Below are 17,362 nucleotides of genomic sequence, written 5' to 3'. Positions count from 1 at the left end.
GTTTTTAGGACAAATTTGCATTACGCACTGGCAGACAAATTTGCTTGTTTTCAAGATGAGATGTCTTAAAATAAGTCAATTTTTTTTTTTTTAAATTAAGTCAAATGATTTCACAAGAAAGCGCTAGGTAAGTCTCTTTATACTGAAAACAAACAAATCAACTAGTTTTTTTTTATCTTGATATAAGATTAATAACACTTGGTTAGATAAGCAGTTTTTGCAGTGTGGCCTTTATCCAGACAAACAGAATGTCAGACTGATTAAAAAGTTAAGGGCTACAGGATTTGTGGGTAAACGTCAGGACGCTATGTTTGCGCCATGAACTCGGTGTGGTCAACCATGTGTATCCCCACCTCTGATGTGGGCTGGGCCATGCCGTAGATGGGCATCTTAGGGACCCGCCTGAAGTTGGCCACTTTCATCTCCTTCATTGTGCTCAGGACATCTGGGGCCAAGTAGTCCTCAGACACCTGGACAGGACGCAACACAAAATATCAACACAAGGCCACACACACACACACACATTTTCACTCTCACACAACTGGACAGGACACAATCCAGCATATCACATAAGGCCACACATCCTCACGACACAGACGCAGACAGAGTATTTATATAAATTCAACATGCAACATTTCTGTCATATACTTGCAGCACACTTTCAGTTGACAAATACACAACGAAAGAAAGAAAGAAAGAAAGAAAGAAAGAAAGAAAGAAAGAAAGATTGTATGCAATAAGACCAGAGAGGCAGATTCTCTCACCAGTACTCTGGTGCCCTTGGTAACCAGGTCAGCGGGCGTGCAGAGCTCCGACAGATTCATGCGTGCCAGCAGCCGGTACACCCACGGGTGGGCACACATCCACTGGCTGAAGCTGGACGCGAACGCCAGCGGGTACTGAGGGACACACACGTTTTATACATAAGTTTCATTACAAATCAAATTTTCTGAATAATCCAGGAGACTCAAGACTCAAGATTCCTTATGAATTCAACATGCAGTTAAACTTAAGACTATTCATATCCCTGGCAAATTTTCATTTGATCAACAGGTTTCCTCTGACTAGAACTGATACAGATATTCAGCAAAACTGAGAATGATACAGATCTTCAGCAAAACAAGAAATGATTAAGACAAAATAATATCAACCTTTCAGAGTGGCCCAGACAGAGGGCAGACTCCATCAGATTATCTGATGCTGAACCACTTTAAGGATTCATGTGGTGACCAGATGGTGGCGCTGGAGAGCCACACAGGGCCAGATTAGGACACTAAATTTTACTAGGAACCAATTCCGTTTCACAACAGCGAATTAAGGCCACTTTATTTCAATTAAGCAGTGTTGCAGTGTTTCCCACAGAATTGAATTCTATTTGTGGTGGTAGGTGATGATGGGGGGGGTTGCTGGGGAGTTAACTGGAATGAACCCTATTATGCATGCAAGTTCGTTGAGAGACGGAGAGACAACGAGAGGCTACGCAAAGGTGCACATAGCTCTAGAATGAAAGGATTTCATCCCATTTAAATAGTACGTAGAAAATATGTATTTTATTTTCAAGAGCTTTTGAGATCTGAGGGATCTTTACTTCATTTCGTGTCTGCCCTGCTCATACGAGAGTTCGTCACACTAGGCCTGTGCTTGAGGAGTTGAAGGGTTTTTGTAAGTGCTTCTAATCAGGGACTGGAAACAGAACGATTTGCATTTCGGTTCATTCAGAGCAAAAAAAAAAAAAAAATCGTTCCTGTTCCAGTGTACCAAGGCCTCTCCTCTAAATGGTAACCGGTTAAAAACGTTAGAGAAGAATGGTTAATAACGTTCCTTTAAAAAAAACATTGTCTTTACAAATTGATTTATGGCTGGTTGCACAATACTAACAGCCTTAGAGCTTAAATCAAAGCACATTAGATATCAAGTATCAGGTATCAACAGGCTAACTGTTAAAAACCACTGTGCTTGAATTCAGGCATGGGGCGAGATTTAAAAGTAGGCCTATGTAATTTTAGACCTTAAAAAATGTCTAACTTCAGGCACAGAAAATGTCCTGGCTTTAAGCCCTGTAATAACATTATCTATGTGTGGTGCTGCCAATTGCATGCCATGCCTACAGATATTTTCCTAGTGTCTCTGGTAGCCTGTTATTTCACACAATGTTTCAGTAAATTAGGCTACACAGTGTTGGATATGAAAATCCCTTTTATCAACTAGTAGTTCTAGCCTATTATACAGGGGAGACACTGATTCATAAACTGAACTGACTAAATTCATCCTATAAGGTGTCTGGGGAACACTGTGTGGGCTGGTGACTTGCCAAGCCCATGGACTTTTGAATACTATTCAAGCAAAGGTTAATCAGAACGATAAATACTGTTATTAATCGGTTGTCTAAAATTGAAAATAATGTTTTCAGTCCAGAACAAGTGAAATTGGTTTTGGTTCCATTTTGGTGAGCAGTGAGAGGTGGTGTGACCGCACAGCCCAGGCTGCAGAAGGGCCAAGGGGTAACAACAAAGAAACTTCAAAAACATTAATCTTTATGTTCACAGTACTCAGACCGGCCTCAAATTTTAACGGCCCACCAAGAATGCTTTTCTAGCCTCTTGTCCGGCCCATGCCTGCCTATGGCTGCAGAGGTGAGCTCCAGACTTGAATTCCCCTGTTCATGCTGTACGTGGCATCTAGAAATCCCACCTGCTCATGGAGATAAGCGTTGAAAACGATCAAGTAGAAGTAGCGCTCCAGGCTCTGCAGGGCTCGGTGAAGGAAGTAGTCCTTTGTGCTGCCTCCCTGTGACACGGGGGCGGGGGGGGGTGTGGGAGGGTGAGACATGAGGACCATGAGGCAATGCATAGGTAACAATTATAAGTGACAGTGCATAACACAAACCGCTGCCTTCCTCATCAGATATGAACAAGTGTTTTCTGTAACAGAGATCAAGCTTCAAACATGTGCCTAGATTCCAGAGCTGGGGAAGCCATTCTTCTTTAATTGGCCACAAGACAGTGGGTGATTCAAGACAATGCCCACTTGCCCTCTGACGTCACAAGGGGTAGTGTAAGGGGAGTAGTGCAAGATTTAAGAACCTGTTTCCTTCTCATGCCCCTTCTCTGGGCATGCACGCACGCGCACACACACACACACACACACACACACTTTCAATTTCGATCTCACTAGGTGTGAATTTTAACCGCATGTTCTACGCTTCGTTCAGACACAGCACATTTACATAATGTCCGGAGGACATACTAGGAGGGGAGTAGTAGAACAACCGGCTAAGTTCGGACTTCCATATGACCGTTTATGTTGTTCAGATATACGGCCCAACCGTTTAACATCCGCAGAACCGCCGGTCTTACACGTATGTCTGAAAGCCCTATTTGTTTGCACTAAGTCTGCTCTCATCCTTCACAGGGCTCGCTGCGCGATAGCCGAGTGATTCATCATAGAGGAGGGCCAGCACAGAGTAGGCTTCTCAAGCTCGCAACCAGTTGCTTTAATTCTGCATTAACAGCGCAATGTTGTGTAGCTCGCAACCAGTTGGTTACGGTAATCCACGTAATATTGTGGTTTCAATCTGTATTCTCTCAGTTTTAGCCCGTGGTCAACAGAGCGCTGAATGACAGATAGGGGGAAACCTGTACAAATTATTTAGGTGGCGTTCAGACTTTTTTCACCTCCAAGCACTCAAGTTCAATTGTTTCCCCATGGAAAGGTGTGAGTGACCATTGCAACGAGCCTCGCATTTATAAAACTGGAGCACAAGCAGGAAAAAAAAGCAAGGCTTCTAAAAGCGTGAGGCGAGGCAAGTTAAAAATAGTTCAACTTCTGAGGTCGCAGTGGGTCGTTGCTTAGCTGCCTGCCTTAGCAAATCAGGGAGCTAGAGATTTAAAATAAATATGACTCTTACCTAGATATATATAACTATACATCTTAGCAACAACAATATGTACACAATCAATTTCTGCCTCACATGTTTTTAACTCACTACTTCAGAACACTCACGTTCTGGAGGTGAAAAAAGCATGTCAGTGTGATCGCCACCTTAATCACTTTATCCACAGTGCAGCTCTTCAGAATGCTGCAAAAAGTTTCTCTGATTTGAAGGGGGCCTTGGCTTTGCATCAGGGCCTTATTGAGCCTGTCTGGACTTATTTTCCAATACTAACTGGCAGACTATACATTATCACCAACATCTATCATGCTTATTTCTTATTTTCTTTAAACTTCATGGAATATTGTACGCATCATGTACAGTACATATGCCACATACGTGCTAAAATGTTTTATCGTGACACGAGTATGAATTCTTCTCAATTCATAACTGGACGAGATTAATTGATATATCTATTTCTATGTATTTTTATAGAAATGTTTTATTGTGATACGTGTATGAATTCTTCTGAATTCATAAATTGATGAGATTAGTTGATATATCTATTCTAAATTCATGAGATTAATTGATATATCTATTTCTATGCATTTCATAGAAATGTTTTATCGTGATGCGTGTATGAATTCTTCTGCTTGCTTTCTGCTTCCATCTTCTCTCTCTCTTCTCGGCAAGCCCCAGATGGCCATTCCTCGCCCTCAATTGTGGGCAGCCACAATTTCCTCGCCCCCAATTGTGGGCAGTCGTGGCCTAGTGGTTAGCACTTCGTACTTGTAACTGGAGGGTTGCCGGTTCGAACCTCGACCAGTAGGAACCGGCCCTTCAGCAAGGCACCTAACCCCTCACTGCTCCCCAAGCGCTGCTGTTGTAGCAGGCAGCTCACTGAGTCAGGATTGGTGTGTGCTTCACCTCACTGTGTGTTCACTGTGTGCTGAGTGTGTTTCACTAATTCACGGATTGGGATAAATGCAGAGACCAAATTTCCCTCACGGGATCAAGAGAGTATATATACTTACTTTATATATATATATATATATCTGGACTATTTCAACCGTTATTGGCGCTACATCAATAAAATGAGATTAAATTGACAGACATAGCCCAGCGAGACACTCAATTCAACTTTGTCGCATCTACGGAATCAGATAACTCAATCAAGTTCAATTTGTTGTCCAACCACGTGAAATGGATTTTCAGACCGGTCAAATATTTCACAAGAACACACATTACACAAGCCACTGCAGACGCAGACAGGAGCATGATGGGACAAGAGACAAAGTAAATTTAATTTCAGAAAATGGACAGAATCAGAGAGAATGTCAACAGGAGTGAGAGAAAGAGAGACAGAATTAGCAGATGCTTTTCATCCAAAGCGACTTATAAAAACGAGGAATAACATTCAAGCTACAATGCAAAAGAGACCATAGGGTAGCAATCAATACTATATAAATCAATATTTTTAAGTCAGAACTTTTAAGTACTAGTCAAAGTGTAGTCAAAGGAGAAAGTGGTAGAGGAAGACTGAGGTAGAGGATAAATATAAAATGAAGCGTGAAGGATGAAGGGCACAGACCTGAAACTGGTAATCCTCTCCGATCCCCTCCAGCTTCTTCTTGTTTTCGTAAATGGCCTCTTTGATGTTGTGCATCTCTGAGCACAGGAGAATGGCACGGTCCACCTGCGGGCACAGAAAAAGACCATCATGAAGTGAAGCCGCTTCGTTGACCAAATTTGCCTCATTGCCACAGGCCATGCAAGACATATCATCACAAGTTTGACCTTCATGAGGCCAATTCTTAACAGCAAATGTTCTGCTGAGTATTGTGCAGTTATATCATTGGGGGCCAAAAAAAGTACTGCAACATTCATTTTAATCCCTCAGGGCTAAGCATCGGCGGTGGCAGCCGCAGCAGCATAAATCATTTGGGTGCAGCAGAACAGCGGGGAACCTGTCAGTGCAATTGACCTGGCCTCACCTCCTCCAGGATCTGCTGTCCGCTCGGCAGCCTGCTGATTAACGCCTGAATCGCTCGGAAGAGTGGTCTCACTTCCTCAGCCTCGACGGCCCTGCAATCCAATTAGACACACAGCATGTCATTTCAAAACACTGACGAAGGACTCCTTAGGGCTCACCTCATGGCTTAATGACATAGTGTTGGGTGATGACACATTCATAGTGTTGTAGGCTAACATGTAATAGAGGCCAATAGGGAGTCTGATTATGAAGTAGGCCTAAACATAGATTCCTGGTCCGTAAATGGGATGGCTAAAGTTTTATTGGCTACTTGGTGTTACTACAGCGTCTAATCTATCTGTCTGATGGGGATTGCTGGTTCACTTTCTATATGGTAAAAGTTACATAATATTCCACATAGCATACCGTTATCTTAGGAAAATAGAGGGGGAAAAATGCTTAAAATTCTTCAAATCCCAACAGGGTGACCTCACCAGCTAAGGCTACATTGTAGAGTTTTATAATATATATATATATATATATATATATATATCCATTTTGGTCTTGAAAAATAAAAACAGCAATGTGAATCAGGTTCTGATCAGGTAGACAATATTCATTCCTTCTGAGCTGGGAAAGTCAGCCTTCTGCTATAATGCCCCTACTTCCTGGAATCATTTTCAACGCATCAAAAAATGGCCGCTGCTCAGTCCTGCATATTGTTGTCAATTTTGTCTCCATTTCCTACTCCATCCCCTAGTCTTGCAACTTTTGTGTATGTAAATGAGTGTGTGCATGTGTGTGTTTGCTTTTGTGTACTGTATATGTATGCTCCTCTGTGTATGCTCCTGTGTGTGTGTGTGTGAGCAGCTGGAGTAGGTGTGTCCTTACTCTGGCTGCTCAGGTGCAGGTGAGTCGGGGCTAAGGTGGTTCAGGACCAGTGTGCCAAGGATCATGCCCAGGTTGATGCGTCCGACGCCCACCTGGCAGCTGAAGACGAGGGCCGGCAGGGGCTTGGAGGGGTCGCATCGCTGTGAGAGGCTGGGCGTCTCCTGCAAAGGGTTTGAAACAATGGCTACTGTCTTAAAGATGCTTCACACACATAGAAGAGCAGTACACTCACACAAAGGGGAGTGAGCCTTCATTATAGGTGGAGTGTAGCAGGCTTACCACACACACACACACACACACACACTATTCCATTAGCATACTGCCTCTGCTGTCTAACAGAAATGAATGAGCCCTTCATGACCTTTTTGAGGCTGAAGAGTGGCCATAGCAGGCAAGCAAGCATAGTGTGCAAGTATTCTCTGCCCCGTCAGCAAATGTCCTTGCTGCCTTGCCCAAAGAAGGCATTTCATGGGTCTTTTCCTCATTCTTGTCTGAACAGAGCTGAAATATACATGATACAGGCCAGAGAGAGAGAAAGAGAGAGAGAGGAATAAAGAGAGAGTTTGTTTGTTTATTTAATTTAAGGCCATTTCAGCAACTAAGGCTATTTAATGGCCAGAGCATTGTGTGTTATAGAAGCTTAAATATGTTGGTTTTTTTATCTATGAGAAAGAAAGAAAGAAAGAAAGAAAGAAAGAAAGAAAGAAAGAAAACTGACTTACTTATGACAGGCCACATGATCCATATCCATGACATTAAAGATCCATGACATTAAAGCGTAAGGGCTCTGGACCTTACTAAAATACAGGCCAACTAAAAAAAAAATGCTTCACAAGTAAAGGACTGCGGACCAAGGCCAGAAGATGGCACAGAAAGAAATATAAAGGTGACTAAAAATGAGAGAGTAGTGAAGACGTATAGGCTGTGTCCGAAACAGAAAAAAAAAATCCAGCCTTCTAATACACCTTCTTTTTGCTGAATTTCAACCAAAGATTCTTTAGAATGTCTCTGCCTCAACCTCCCAACAGAGAGAGACAGAGACACAGCGAGAGATAAAGAGAGAGAGACAGAGAGAGAGAGAGAGATAAAGAGAAAGAGACAGAGAGAGAGAGAATTTGGTGTAGAGCCCAGAGATGAAAACCAGACATGGAGTGGGGAGAGACGACCTGACAGCAGCCAACCTGGAGCGTCCGTGTGAGCCCATCAAATCATGCGCCACTTTCATAACTATTATGATTACCTATGATTGATGACCTGCGAAGGATGTTGAGGCAAGGTGCTGAAGGATCTAGTCCTATTGTTCTCACCTACTTGCCAACCAGCATCTCTGACACTCTGCAGATGTTCTAGAATTTTCCGTCCTTCCATAAGTCACTCATGCTCAAGAAAATGTTTGCATAACCAAAGGGAATGGTCAGGCACCAGCTGCTCATGCTTGTTATATTCATGCAGAAATTCTGACGGAAGTGTTCTAAAGGATGGGTTCGGTTACATGAGTTTTTTTCTCGTCTGTCTGTTTGGTTCTTTTAAAAGAAAAAAAAAAAAAGAAAAAAACTTACCCTGAGAATGTTCACAAAGGCATCAAATTCTGCTTCGAGGGGAGCTCCTTCCATTGGCAGGGGCAATCTCTGATACCTACACAGACAGATGACACAGTTCCTCATCAAAATAAAGCCAAAATTATTCTGCGCTTTCTTTTTATCAATTTTCCACGGTAAGATATTTAAAACAAATCTGCCATTAAAGGTCACCACATAGAGCTACAACCCTCTCCCCTACTGTACAACACGCTGCTCTTTAGCTGTTTAGTGGTCCTTTCCACCGATGTCAGGGCGGGTCAAGGGCAAATTATCATTCTGTAAACTGCCCCAAAGAGACTGCAAACAATGATGAGGGGCTACTCCAGAGGCTCGTTCATTACACACACAGTCCATAACGTCATTTAGTTGAAGGAGTTGGCTGTGGTGTGTGTGTGTGTGTATATGTGAGTGAGTGTGAGAGAGAGAGAGAGTGCAAGTGTGTGTTTGTGTGTGTGTGTGCGTGTTTGTCTGAGCGAGCAAGTGTGTGTGTGTGTGTGTGTGTGTGTGTGTGTGTGTGAGCAAGCAAGCGTGTGTGTTCGTGTGTGTGAGAGAGAGCGAGAGAGAGCGAGAGAGAGCGAGAGCGAGCGAGCGAGCGGGCGTGAGAGAGCAAGCACGAGAGAAAGAGAGCAAGTGCGCATGCGTGTGTGTGGGTGTGTGTCTGTGTGGGCAAGCACGAGAGAAAGAGAGCAAGTGCGCGTGCGTGTGTGTGTGTGTGTGTGGGTGTGTGTCTGTGTGGGCAAACTGACAGTGTCTTCACAGCTGGGACCTCTGTATTTCTGTTGCACTGCTCCAAAAACCCAAAAAGCCTCATTCACATGACCTGGTCGCTCATTACATTTCAATAAACAGCGGGGGCTTGATCTGATTACAAACAGGATGTTGTGGACATGGTGGGTCTTCAGAGAATGCTTGGCCCCGGCAAAAACAAAAACGGCCGTCACACAAACATCCCCCATATACAAACCGAGAGGGAGGGAAAGATGAGAGAGAAAATATTTCTGTGTATTTGCTGCAGATAGAAAATGAGGTGGGGGAGCTTGGAGAAAGACAGCTCTGTGTGTGTGTGTGTGTGCGCACACACACACACACACACACACACACACAGAGAGAAGACCACAGAGCTCTGACAGCACACAGGTTTTGCTTTCTGCAGCAATTGGGGCAATGTCGTGCTGACATACATCAATACAGGATATTAGATGGCTGTGTATAGTTCGCTGACTAATGACTGACTAATTTGTAGTTCCCACTAAACATGAGGTCATATTGATTGATGAAGCACTATTCTTCACTGTCCAGTAAATTGTTAAGGATACACATCAGATTTGTGTGTTGAAGTGCAAATGTAAATTTACATCAGAAGTCAAGAGATTAAGTGGAACTGTACTAGGAGCTCTTCACAGAAGTGGACATCAGCAGAGTGCCTTCATCCAACACTGATTCATATGCTGTGCTCACTCTAGAGAGACTCAACGCTTAAGATTAAGTAAAGAAGTGACAATTAAGGGTCCTTGATGAGTCTCATAGGAACAACGAAGGTGACAATTAAAGGAAAATTGAGTGAGTTGCACAGTTTTGAAAGGGTTGTTTTAGGACACGTTTCAGTATGCCCGTAGGCAGCCACTCTGACTAGTCAAAGGCGATTCAAAACGAGTCAGAAAAGTGCGTAACACCAGTTGCTTTGTGCTTTGATGAATAAATAGCAGTGGTCAGACATGGTCAGGCACCTGTAGGCAGGCATGGTGAAGATGGGCCTCTTGTAGACCTCCTCCGTTATGTGGATGTCCTCGTCACAAGAGATGGAGATTTTCTGAGGCTCGTCCTTGAAGTGCTCGATGTCGTTGTAGACGAAGAACACATTTTCATTCAGTTTGGCAAAGTCATGCAGCTGGTGGGAGGAAAATGGAACAAAGACAGTAAGCAAAGCAAATACTGAGACAGTAAGCAAAGCAAATACTGAGACCGTAAGCAAAGCAAATACTGAGACAGTAAGCAAAGCAAATACTGAGACAGTAAGCAAAGCAAATACTGAGACCGTAAGCAAAGCAAATGGCTCTATTACGGGAGATCACTAGAGACTAAATCTGCTATCAAACAATGTAAGCACCAGTTTTTTTCCAAGAGTCATCTAAATAAGGCATTTTATATGGTCATTACCAGAGTTTTAAAGCAACACTATGCAGTTCCTTTATTCTAAAATAATAGCTTCAAACCCATTCTGACGCTACAGTGACTTATAACATACAGAATGAAGTCTCTGACATTGGCAATGTGCGCTTGGATTGCTGGGTATTGCACTATTTAATGATGCTGATCGGGTAGGCTAATGAACCCTTGAAAGAAATTGTATGAACCGGGGACCGTCGTAGTGTGAAAAGGCATTGAATATTGATGCCAAGAGGCATAGATATAAAGTCTTTCATGATGTTGGTTGAAGGGAGAAAAACAAGCCATCTGCCGCAAGCTCACCTCCTTCCTGATGGTCACCTCCAGTGCCTCGGCGGTCAGCTCCTTGTCCAGGCTGTGGAGGTTTTCATGGAGGTTCTCCTTCCGGCGGGGTGTGTACGGGACAAAATCGTCCGCCAGGCGCAGGAACACCACCGGTTCTTCGCGCACGCAGAGGAAAATGATCTCCTTGCAAAAATAGCAACATTAAAGGGATGAGGGAAAGAGCGAGAGAGAGCGAGAATAAAACTGTTTGCCTCACCCTGTCTAAGAAACCAAAATACACCCTCTAGAGAGGCTGTGTCATTGCCACAACCTTCATCCTCAGAGTACCACATGGTTCAGGAATTCAGCAATGCCCCTGTGTAATTAACCATGGCTTGATCTGCCACTTCACTTTCCATTTAGGGACATGGGAGAGTCTTTAGGGCATAGTGGCTGACAATGTTTATGTAAGAACCCCACATTTCTGCACCATGTCCTTAAGATTACAAAAATACTGGACCACAGGCACATATATATGGATTTATCCTCTTACAAAGCTATAACCTATTACTAACATAAGGAAGGAACAGGAGACTTACCTCGTGGCCTTGGCTCTGCAGCCTCTGGAGGACCTGTTTGAAGCCATTGAGGCTGGGCTGTCCCATGCCAAAGAGTGGGTAGCTGCCCTTGACTTGGCGAAAGTTGGGAGCTCCATGACTCGCTGTAGTGTTCAAAACATCTGCCTTGCTGTACACGTCCTGCACCATGAAGTAGTTCCCCTACGGATGAGAAAAGCAATCCTTTAAAAAAGTGCAATGAGAGTCAAAAATAATTTAGAATATAATCTAGAACAAAACATAATCTAGAATGTTCATCTCTTCACTCCAAAAACCAGAAACCATAAATTATTTAAGTTAAATTATATTAACTTTAGTTAAGGTTGCTTCTAGCAATTAATGTACTTGGTGTGACAGTTAATAGATGAAGAACCACATACACCTGCAAGTATAAACGTAACTACTTAAAAGTCTAAATATGTCAGGGCAAGAAAAATACAGCAAACGACAGTGAGGCCTTAGTAGAGATGTGTGAATTTTTCCCTCTTCTGAACTTATTCGCGTCAGGCCCAAGCGAAACCATGCCCACTTGTCGGCAAACTGAAACTCCAGCTGAAACAATAGGGTCACTCGCATGACCTCTATGGCCCCCGGAGATGGGCTGAGCCAGTTCAAAGCGTCAAGACGAGGCTGATCACGCTCCAAACAGCCCTCGTCAGATCAGAAGAGCCAAAACAGCTTATTTACAAGCCCATCACTTCATATGACGCTTAAAAGGCTGATGCCTTAATGCACTAGGGGCAGGAGTGAACATGTATCTCTGTGACAAGGTTTCTGGATCAAATTAACAGTTAAAGTCAATCAGTTATATCTAGCTATATTGGAGTCATTGACAAACAGCTGAGTGTTTTGGAGGAGTAAGTCATCTTCACTTACCTGCACCAAATAGTGCTCAGGCATGGTGTCGGAAATTCTGCCCACTTTGTAATTGGTTTTGTGAAGGTCATCGTGAATCTGGAACTCTTGCCTACAATTATACCTGGGGAGAGGGAGAGAGTATTCACAAAAAGGCCCCATGTCCTACCACAGCACCACAAACTATAATGACTAATAAGTGGCATGGCTCCATTATCCATTGCTTAGATGCTGGCAGTGAAGTTTAATGCTCTGATACATACCGTTGACAAATGCAAGGCATTAATAAAAAACTAACCATGTGCCTTGAGAGTCAATTCAAGATGTAGGCTAACCATTTCCAGACCTTCAGACTATGGATGTTTATCTAGATTCCCACCTCCCATCCACAATCATCTGGGAGGATTAAAGCCCCCCCCCCCCACAGCCTAGTCAGATGTTTACCCGCTGCGTTGACGCTCGACACTTACGTGATGACCACCGGTGCTACTTTGTTGGTGATGATGGACTTTGCCTTGTTGTTGTGGATGCTGACCGTCTGGAGCGAGCTGACACTCAGGGATTGCCTGCTGTCCGCCATGCCGTTGCCGTTGCCGTGGACGCCCTCATGCACTGCAGGAGGGTGTGGCGCGGCACTGGCAGTTGTACCCATACTCCACACGCAGCTGTCAATCACCACCATCACCACGGCAGGAGCAGCAGAGACGCCGCCGCCGACGACATCACAGCAAACACAGGAAGTAAAAAACACAGCAGAGTCAACAACAAACAGACGAAAACACAACGGAACAAATGAGATGGCGCTTCACATGATAAACTCCAACTGTGCCAAAGGCTTGAATGAGTTAGGGGGGAGTGTGTGTGTATGTGTGTGTGTGTGTGTGTGTGTGGGGGGGGGGGGGGGGGGGGGTTGTGTTAGATCATTCACACGTTTCTGTCTGGCCAAGGCAGTAAAGGAAATGCCTCTGCCTCTTTGGTCAAGAGCGTATTGAAAAGGTGCAGCATGTTTTTTTATTGTTGTTGTAGCTAAAAATATAAACGCTCTTGTAGACTTATAATAATAGTGACAGTGTCTCCTTGTAATAGCCAATGCTACATTTCAAATATGCATCCTGCCAAAAATATACATAGCTGGCCATTTTTCCTTAATTATTCATCAAGTCATTTAGATTTCATTCTTTCCAGACACTTCGAGTGATCTAGTGAATCGTTTAAGCAGTTGGGTATGACAAAAAGGGCCAAAATCAATAAATAATAAAGACTAGTGTGAAGTCCAATCTTTTTTAAAAGACAAAATGGCAATTTCTGGCCTCAGCATCTCACACTGGTCTGTAGATGGTTTGCAGTCTAAAGTGGCAAACTAAATATACTTCTCACCCTGACCACAGACAAAGATCTATTATGTCAGGGCACATTCATGCGCTCCAGCCGTAACTCAGAATCACTCCGCGTCTTCGATGTGCTATTTCTGCGATGCGGAGCTTAAATGGGGGAAGTGTGGCAGTATTTACACCTTAATTAGAGGACACTTGATGCACAGCAGGCCCTCCTCTAAACAATCCAAACATTTCTGCAGGCCCCATCCACTCCCGCCAGAGCAAACAAGGGATTTGCTGCAAGCACAGCAGATAAACAAACCAGGTCTGGCTCCTCAGCACCACCCTACCACCACCACCACCCCTGATTTGCCCTCCCTCTGTGTCTGTCCATTTCCCTCCTCCTTCCTTTTCTTTTCTCATCCCTTCATCTCTGCTGCTGCTGCTGCTACCCCCCCCCCCCCTTTCCTCAAGCCGCACTGCAGAAGCAGCCAGAGAATGACTGTCTGAGGGACACACACTGGAAATTGTTATGGAGACTGCTGAGGCATGTCTGAGACACTCACACACACAGCTTTATGATCACAGGCTCAGAAATCTCACCCCACAGACAGACAGACACACACACACACTTATCTCCACATTCCATCTCCCAGAGATACCCCAACCCACTAACACAGAGAAACAAAATATTTCCCTTACACACACACACACTCACAATAAGCACTCTAACTTGCACAAATACAGTACCCACACCTTCCCAGTAACTCAAGTATGCACGTCAGCACCTACACATAATTATGTCTGTGAGCTGGCTGAGCTTCCACGTTCACCACTGAAGGCTGTCTGATAAAAGACCTCCCCCACACACACACACACACTTGCATTCAACACCACCCAGCACACAGCCAACCACTGAAGAGTGAAGGACACAGCCATTCTCTACATTCAAAGAGTTGACATCAACAGACTTGAAAGTTTCTTAACAAACATGACTTGCAGTGAACGGACTTCCCTGGCAAAACATTGATGACATGTTTTTCATATCACCTACTCATTCCGTTGTACCATTTCTGGTAAACCTCCTTTATTGCGATTTAAAAGAAGAAGCAAAAAAAAAAATCTAATCAACAAATATGAATGATGTGCTCTTAGGGCTGGGCAAAAAAAAGATTTTAAATCGAAAATCGAGTTTTACGTGAAACAAAAAAAATTCCCCCGTTGTGCCCTTGAGCAAGGCACTTAATCCCGAGCCAAAAAAGATTAAAAAAACAGCCCAACACATGTCCTGTCTACACAAATACCCCATCCAGCCCCTTTCTTACAGCTGCTACGAGTCATTTAAATTAAGCACGCGACACTGTCACCCAGGCCCAGACTGGGTGAACAGGGAGAACTCAAGGCTCCGACACATGATGCAGCACCATCTTGTCTTAACATAACCGCTGAGATACAGAAAGTGACAGGGAACACTGTGTGAAGTGAACAAGGGCTGAAAGATTAATCAAATCAAAACCGCAATTTGAACTTATGTAATTAGCAAATCTCAAAAAAGGCTGCAATTAAGGCCATCCTTAAAAATATTTTTGTTTGCAGTAACAGCCAAAAAAAAATAAAAATGGGTCGGTAGGTAGGTCAATATTTTTTTTTTCAAGATTCAAAGTAAAAAAAAAAGTTCAATTTTGGTCATTGTGATTACGTAGGAATGAATTTACACAAATGTGCATATCGTGACGTAACTGACTGGGTCTTCAACCCGTGCCTTCAGGCGCACCATTGCAAACCTCATTCTGATGCAGGTTATATAGACCAGCCTTTCTCAAACTTCTTTGACCTGAGGCCCGGTCATGGCAGACTTTTGGGTCATAGGGCTCATCTACATGTACCCAGAAAGAAGGCTACAATAGCTCTTGGCCACGTTATATTGAAATTTGACTATACAATACTCAATGCTATACAGTATATTATACAGTCTCTGCTCTGTTTCTAAGTAAGTTCCAAAAAACAACGTCGTTCTATTAAGTTTCGTTAAATAAATAAATAGCCTTCCAACAGGTTGAAACGGAGCTTTGATACCAACGTTATCGATTAGTTTCAGTTTCTCTCGCGCAGACGCGCATTGAATGAATGCTCATACCACCACTTAATTGTAGGGCTCCATGTTTAATGACATCGATAGCAGAAACGTTTGTTTTCTTTTTTCGTCGATCCGCGGTTTCTTGATCAACTGCGCAGCAAATTATCAGATGAAGCATCGGGCCTAATTTCACTCCACGACTCCGCGAACCAGCAGTCTCCATGTTGCGGACCCATATTTCGAGAAATGCTGAACCGCTAGACTAGGGGGAGAAGGCATGAGAAAAGATCTGGCCACAGTTCTTCCAGAACTTCGTGCCAAGTAAAAGCGTTATCAGTTTGTGTGAATGAAACGAAGCGTAGGCCATAGTGTGACATGCGTAAAACCAATGGTGTAGAGATGACGCCAAGTGAGCCACGCAAAGTGAGCCACGTTTGCATGTAGGCAATTTATATTCACAATACGTGGGCCTACTAAAAGAAATATTATTTTATTGCATTTGTATTGGTTGTTTAGAGTAAAAAAAACAATCGGTCGGTATTAACGCAAGTTTACAACCGACAAGTCGGTCGGACTAAAAGGGGGAAAAAAATAAATATTTGGGTCGGTTCTAAATTGACAGGGTCGGTCGGGTTACGGCAAACGAAAATATTTTTAAGGATGGCCTAATTGTGCGGCTAGCTTAACCAATGGTCAATAATGCTACATATTAATTTCATCTTTATGTGACGCACAGCCATACTCATCAGACAGAGGTACTGTGCTTTGCATGCTAACCAATTAAATCGCAAATCAAATCGCAATCTCGGAAACCGCAATTAGATATTCTCCCCAAATCATTCAGCCCTTGTAAACAACAGGACCATCATTGTGTCCTATGAGCATCATGATGACCAGAATGAAGAGGAACAGATTTGTGAAGAGCAAACGCTGCATTAAGACAAACCGGTCAATGGCCGTGGTTTTACTCAGATTAACAAGGCAGAGAAACAGACCTGTATAGCATACAATAGGGTTTCACAGTCAGTGTATTTCTAGGGTGTTTCATGAACACATTTTATGTGTTAACTGAATTCAGTTCAAATAGTGCTTGCATTACGCCATTAACAATGGCCATTGTCTAAGCACCTTAAAAGCCGATGGTGACACAGGTGGCGGCCGGAGGGTTAGTCCCTTCTAACAGGAAGAAGGCCTCATCAACACCTGGCTGCCAGTGGGTGAGGGGGGGGGGTCTGTTAACCACCTGAGGCTGGCACAGAGGAGATGGAAGGGGAACATGATGTAGGGAGACCCCAGACAAGGTGGAGGGCAGACAGGCACAAAGTGGTGCGGGAAGAGCAGGAAGTGGTGCGGGAAGAGCAGGAAGGAAACAGGACACAAGGACTAAGGCACACACAAGTGAAGTAGGGCAGTCAGCAATACAAAACATGTCCCTCCCTTTAGAGATCATAGAATATAACATATAGGGGCAGCTGTGGCCTATACTGGTTAGCGCTTCGGACTTATAACCGGAGGGTTGCCGGTTCGAACACCGACCAGTAGGAACGGCTGAAGTGTCCTTGAGCAAGGCACCTAACCCCTCATTGCTCCCCAAGCGCCGCTGTAGCAGGCAGCTCACTGCGTCGGGATCACTGTGTGTTCACTGTGTGGTGAGTATGTTTCACTAATTCACGGATTTCACTTATAGGGTCATTCCATGTGAAAACAGCCAATATTGGGGTATCATGTACATGGTACCTCTCAGATTTTGTTG

General features: G+C 43.8%; 1 protein-coding gene across 1 annotated transcript in view; it reads right to left on the bottom strand.

Moving 5' to 3' along the window:
- The window catches only part of pald1a (phosphatase domain containing paladin 1a), a 77,672-nt gene that overhangs the window by 52,333 nt on the left and 7,977 nt on the right, over positions 1–17,362 (bottom strand). Inside the window, 12 exon segments of the mRNA XM_042082989.1 lie at positions 354–470; positions 765–899; positions 2,692–2,787; positions 5,463–5,567; positions 5,866–5,956; positions 6,735–6,895; positions 8,294–8,369; positions 10,042–10,202; positions 10,784–10,948; positions 11,344–11,523; positions 12,238–12,340; positions 12,687–12,881. Coding sequence (XP_041938923.1) covers positions 354–470; positions 765–899; positions 2,692–2,787; positions 5,463–5,567; positions 5,866–5,956; positions 6,735–6,895; positions 8,294–8,369; positions 10,042–10,202; positions 10,784–10,948; positions 11,344–11,523; positions 12,238–12,340; positions 12,687–12,868 — 1,572 coding nt within the window. The 5' untranslated portion in view covers positions 12,869–12,881.

The sequence above is a fragment of the Alosa sapidissima genome, chromosome 24, assembly GCF_018492685.1.
Source record: "Alosa sapidissima isolate fAloSap1 chromosome 24, fAloSap1.pri, whole genome shotgun sequence".
NCBI lineage: Eukaryota > Metazoa > Chordata > Actinopteri > Clupeiformes > Clupeidae > Alosa > Alosa sapidissima.
The sequence above is the reverse complement of the archived record's forward strand: the minus strand, read 5'-3'. Positions and strand labels throughout refer to the sequence as shown.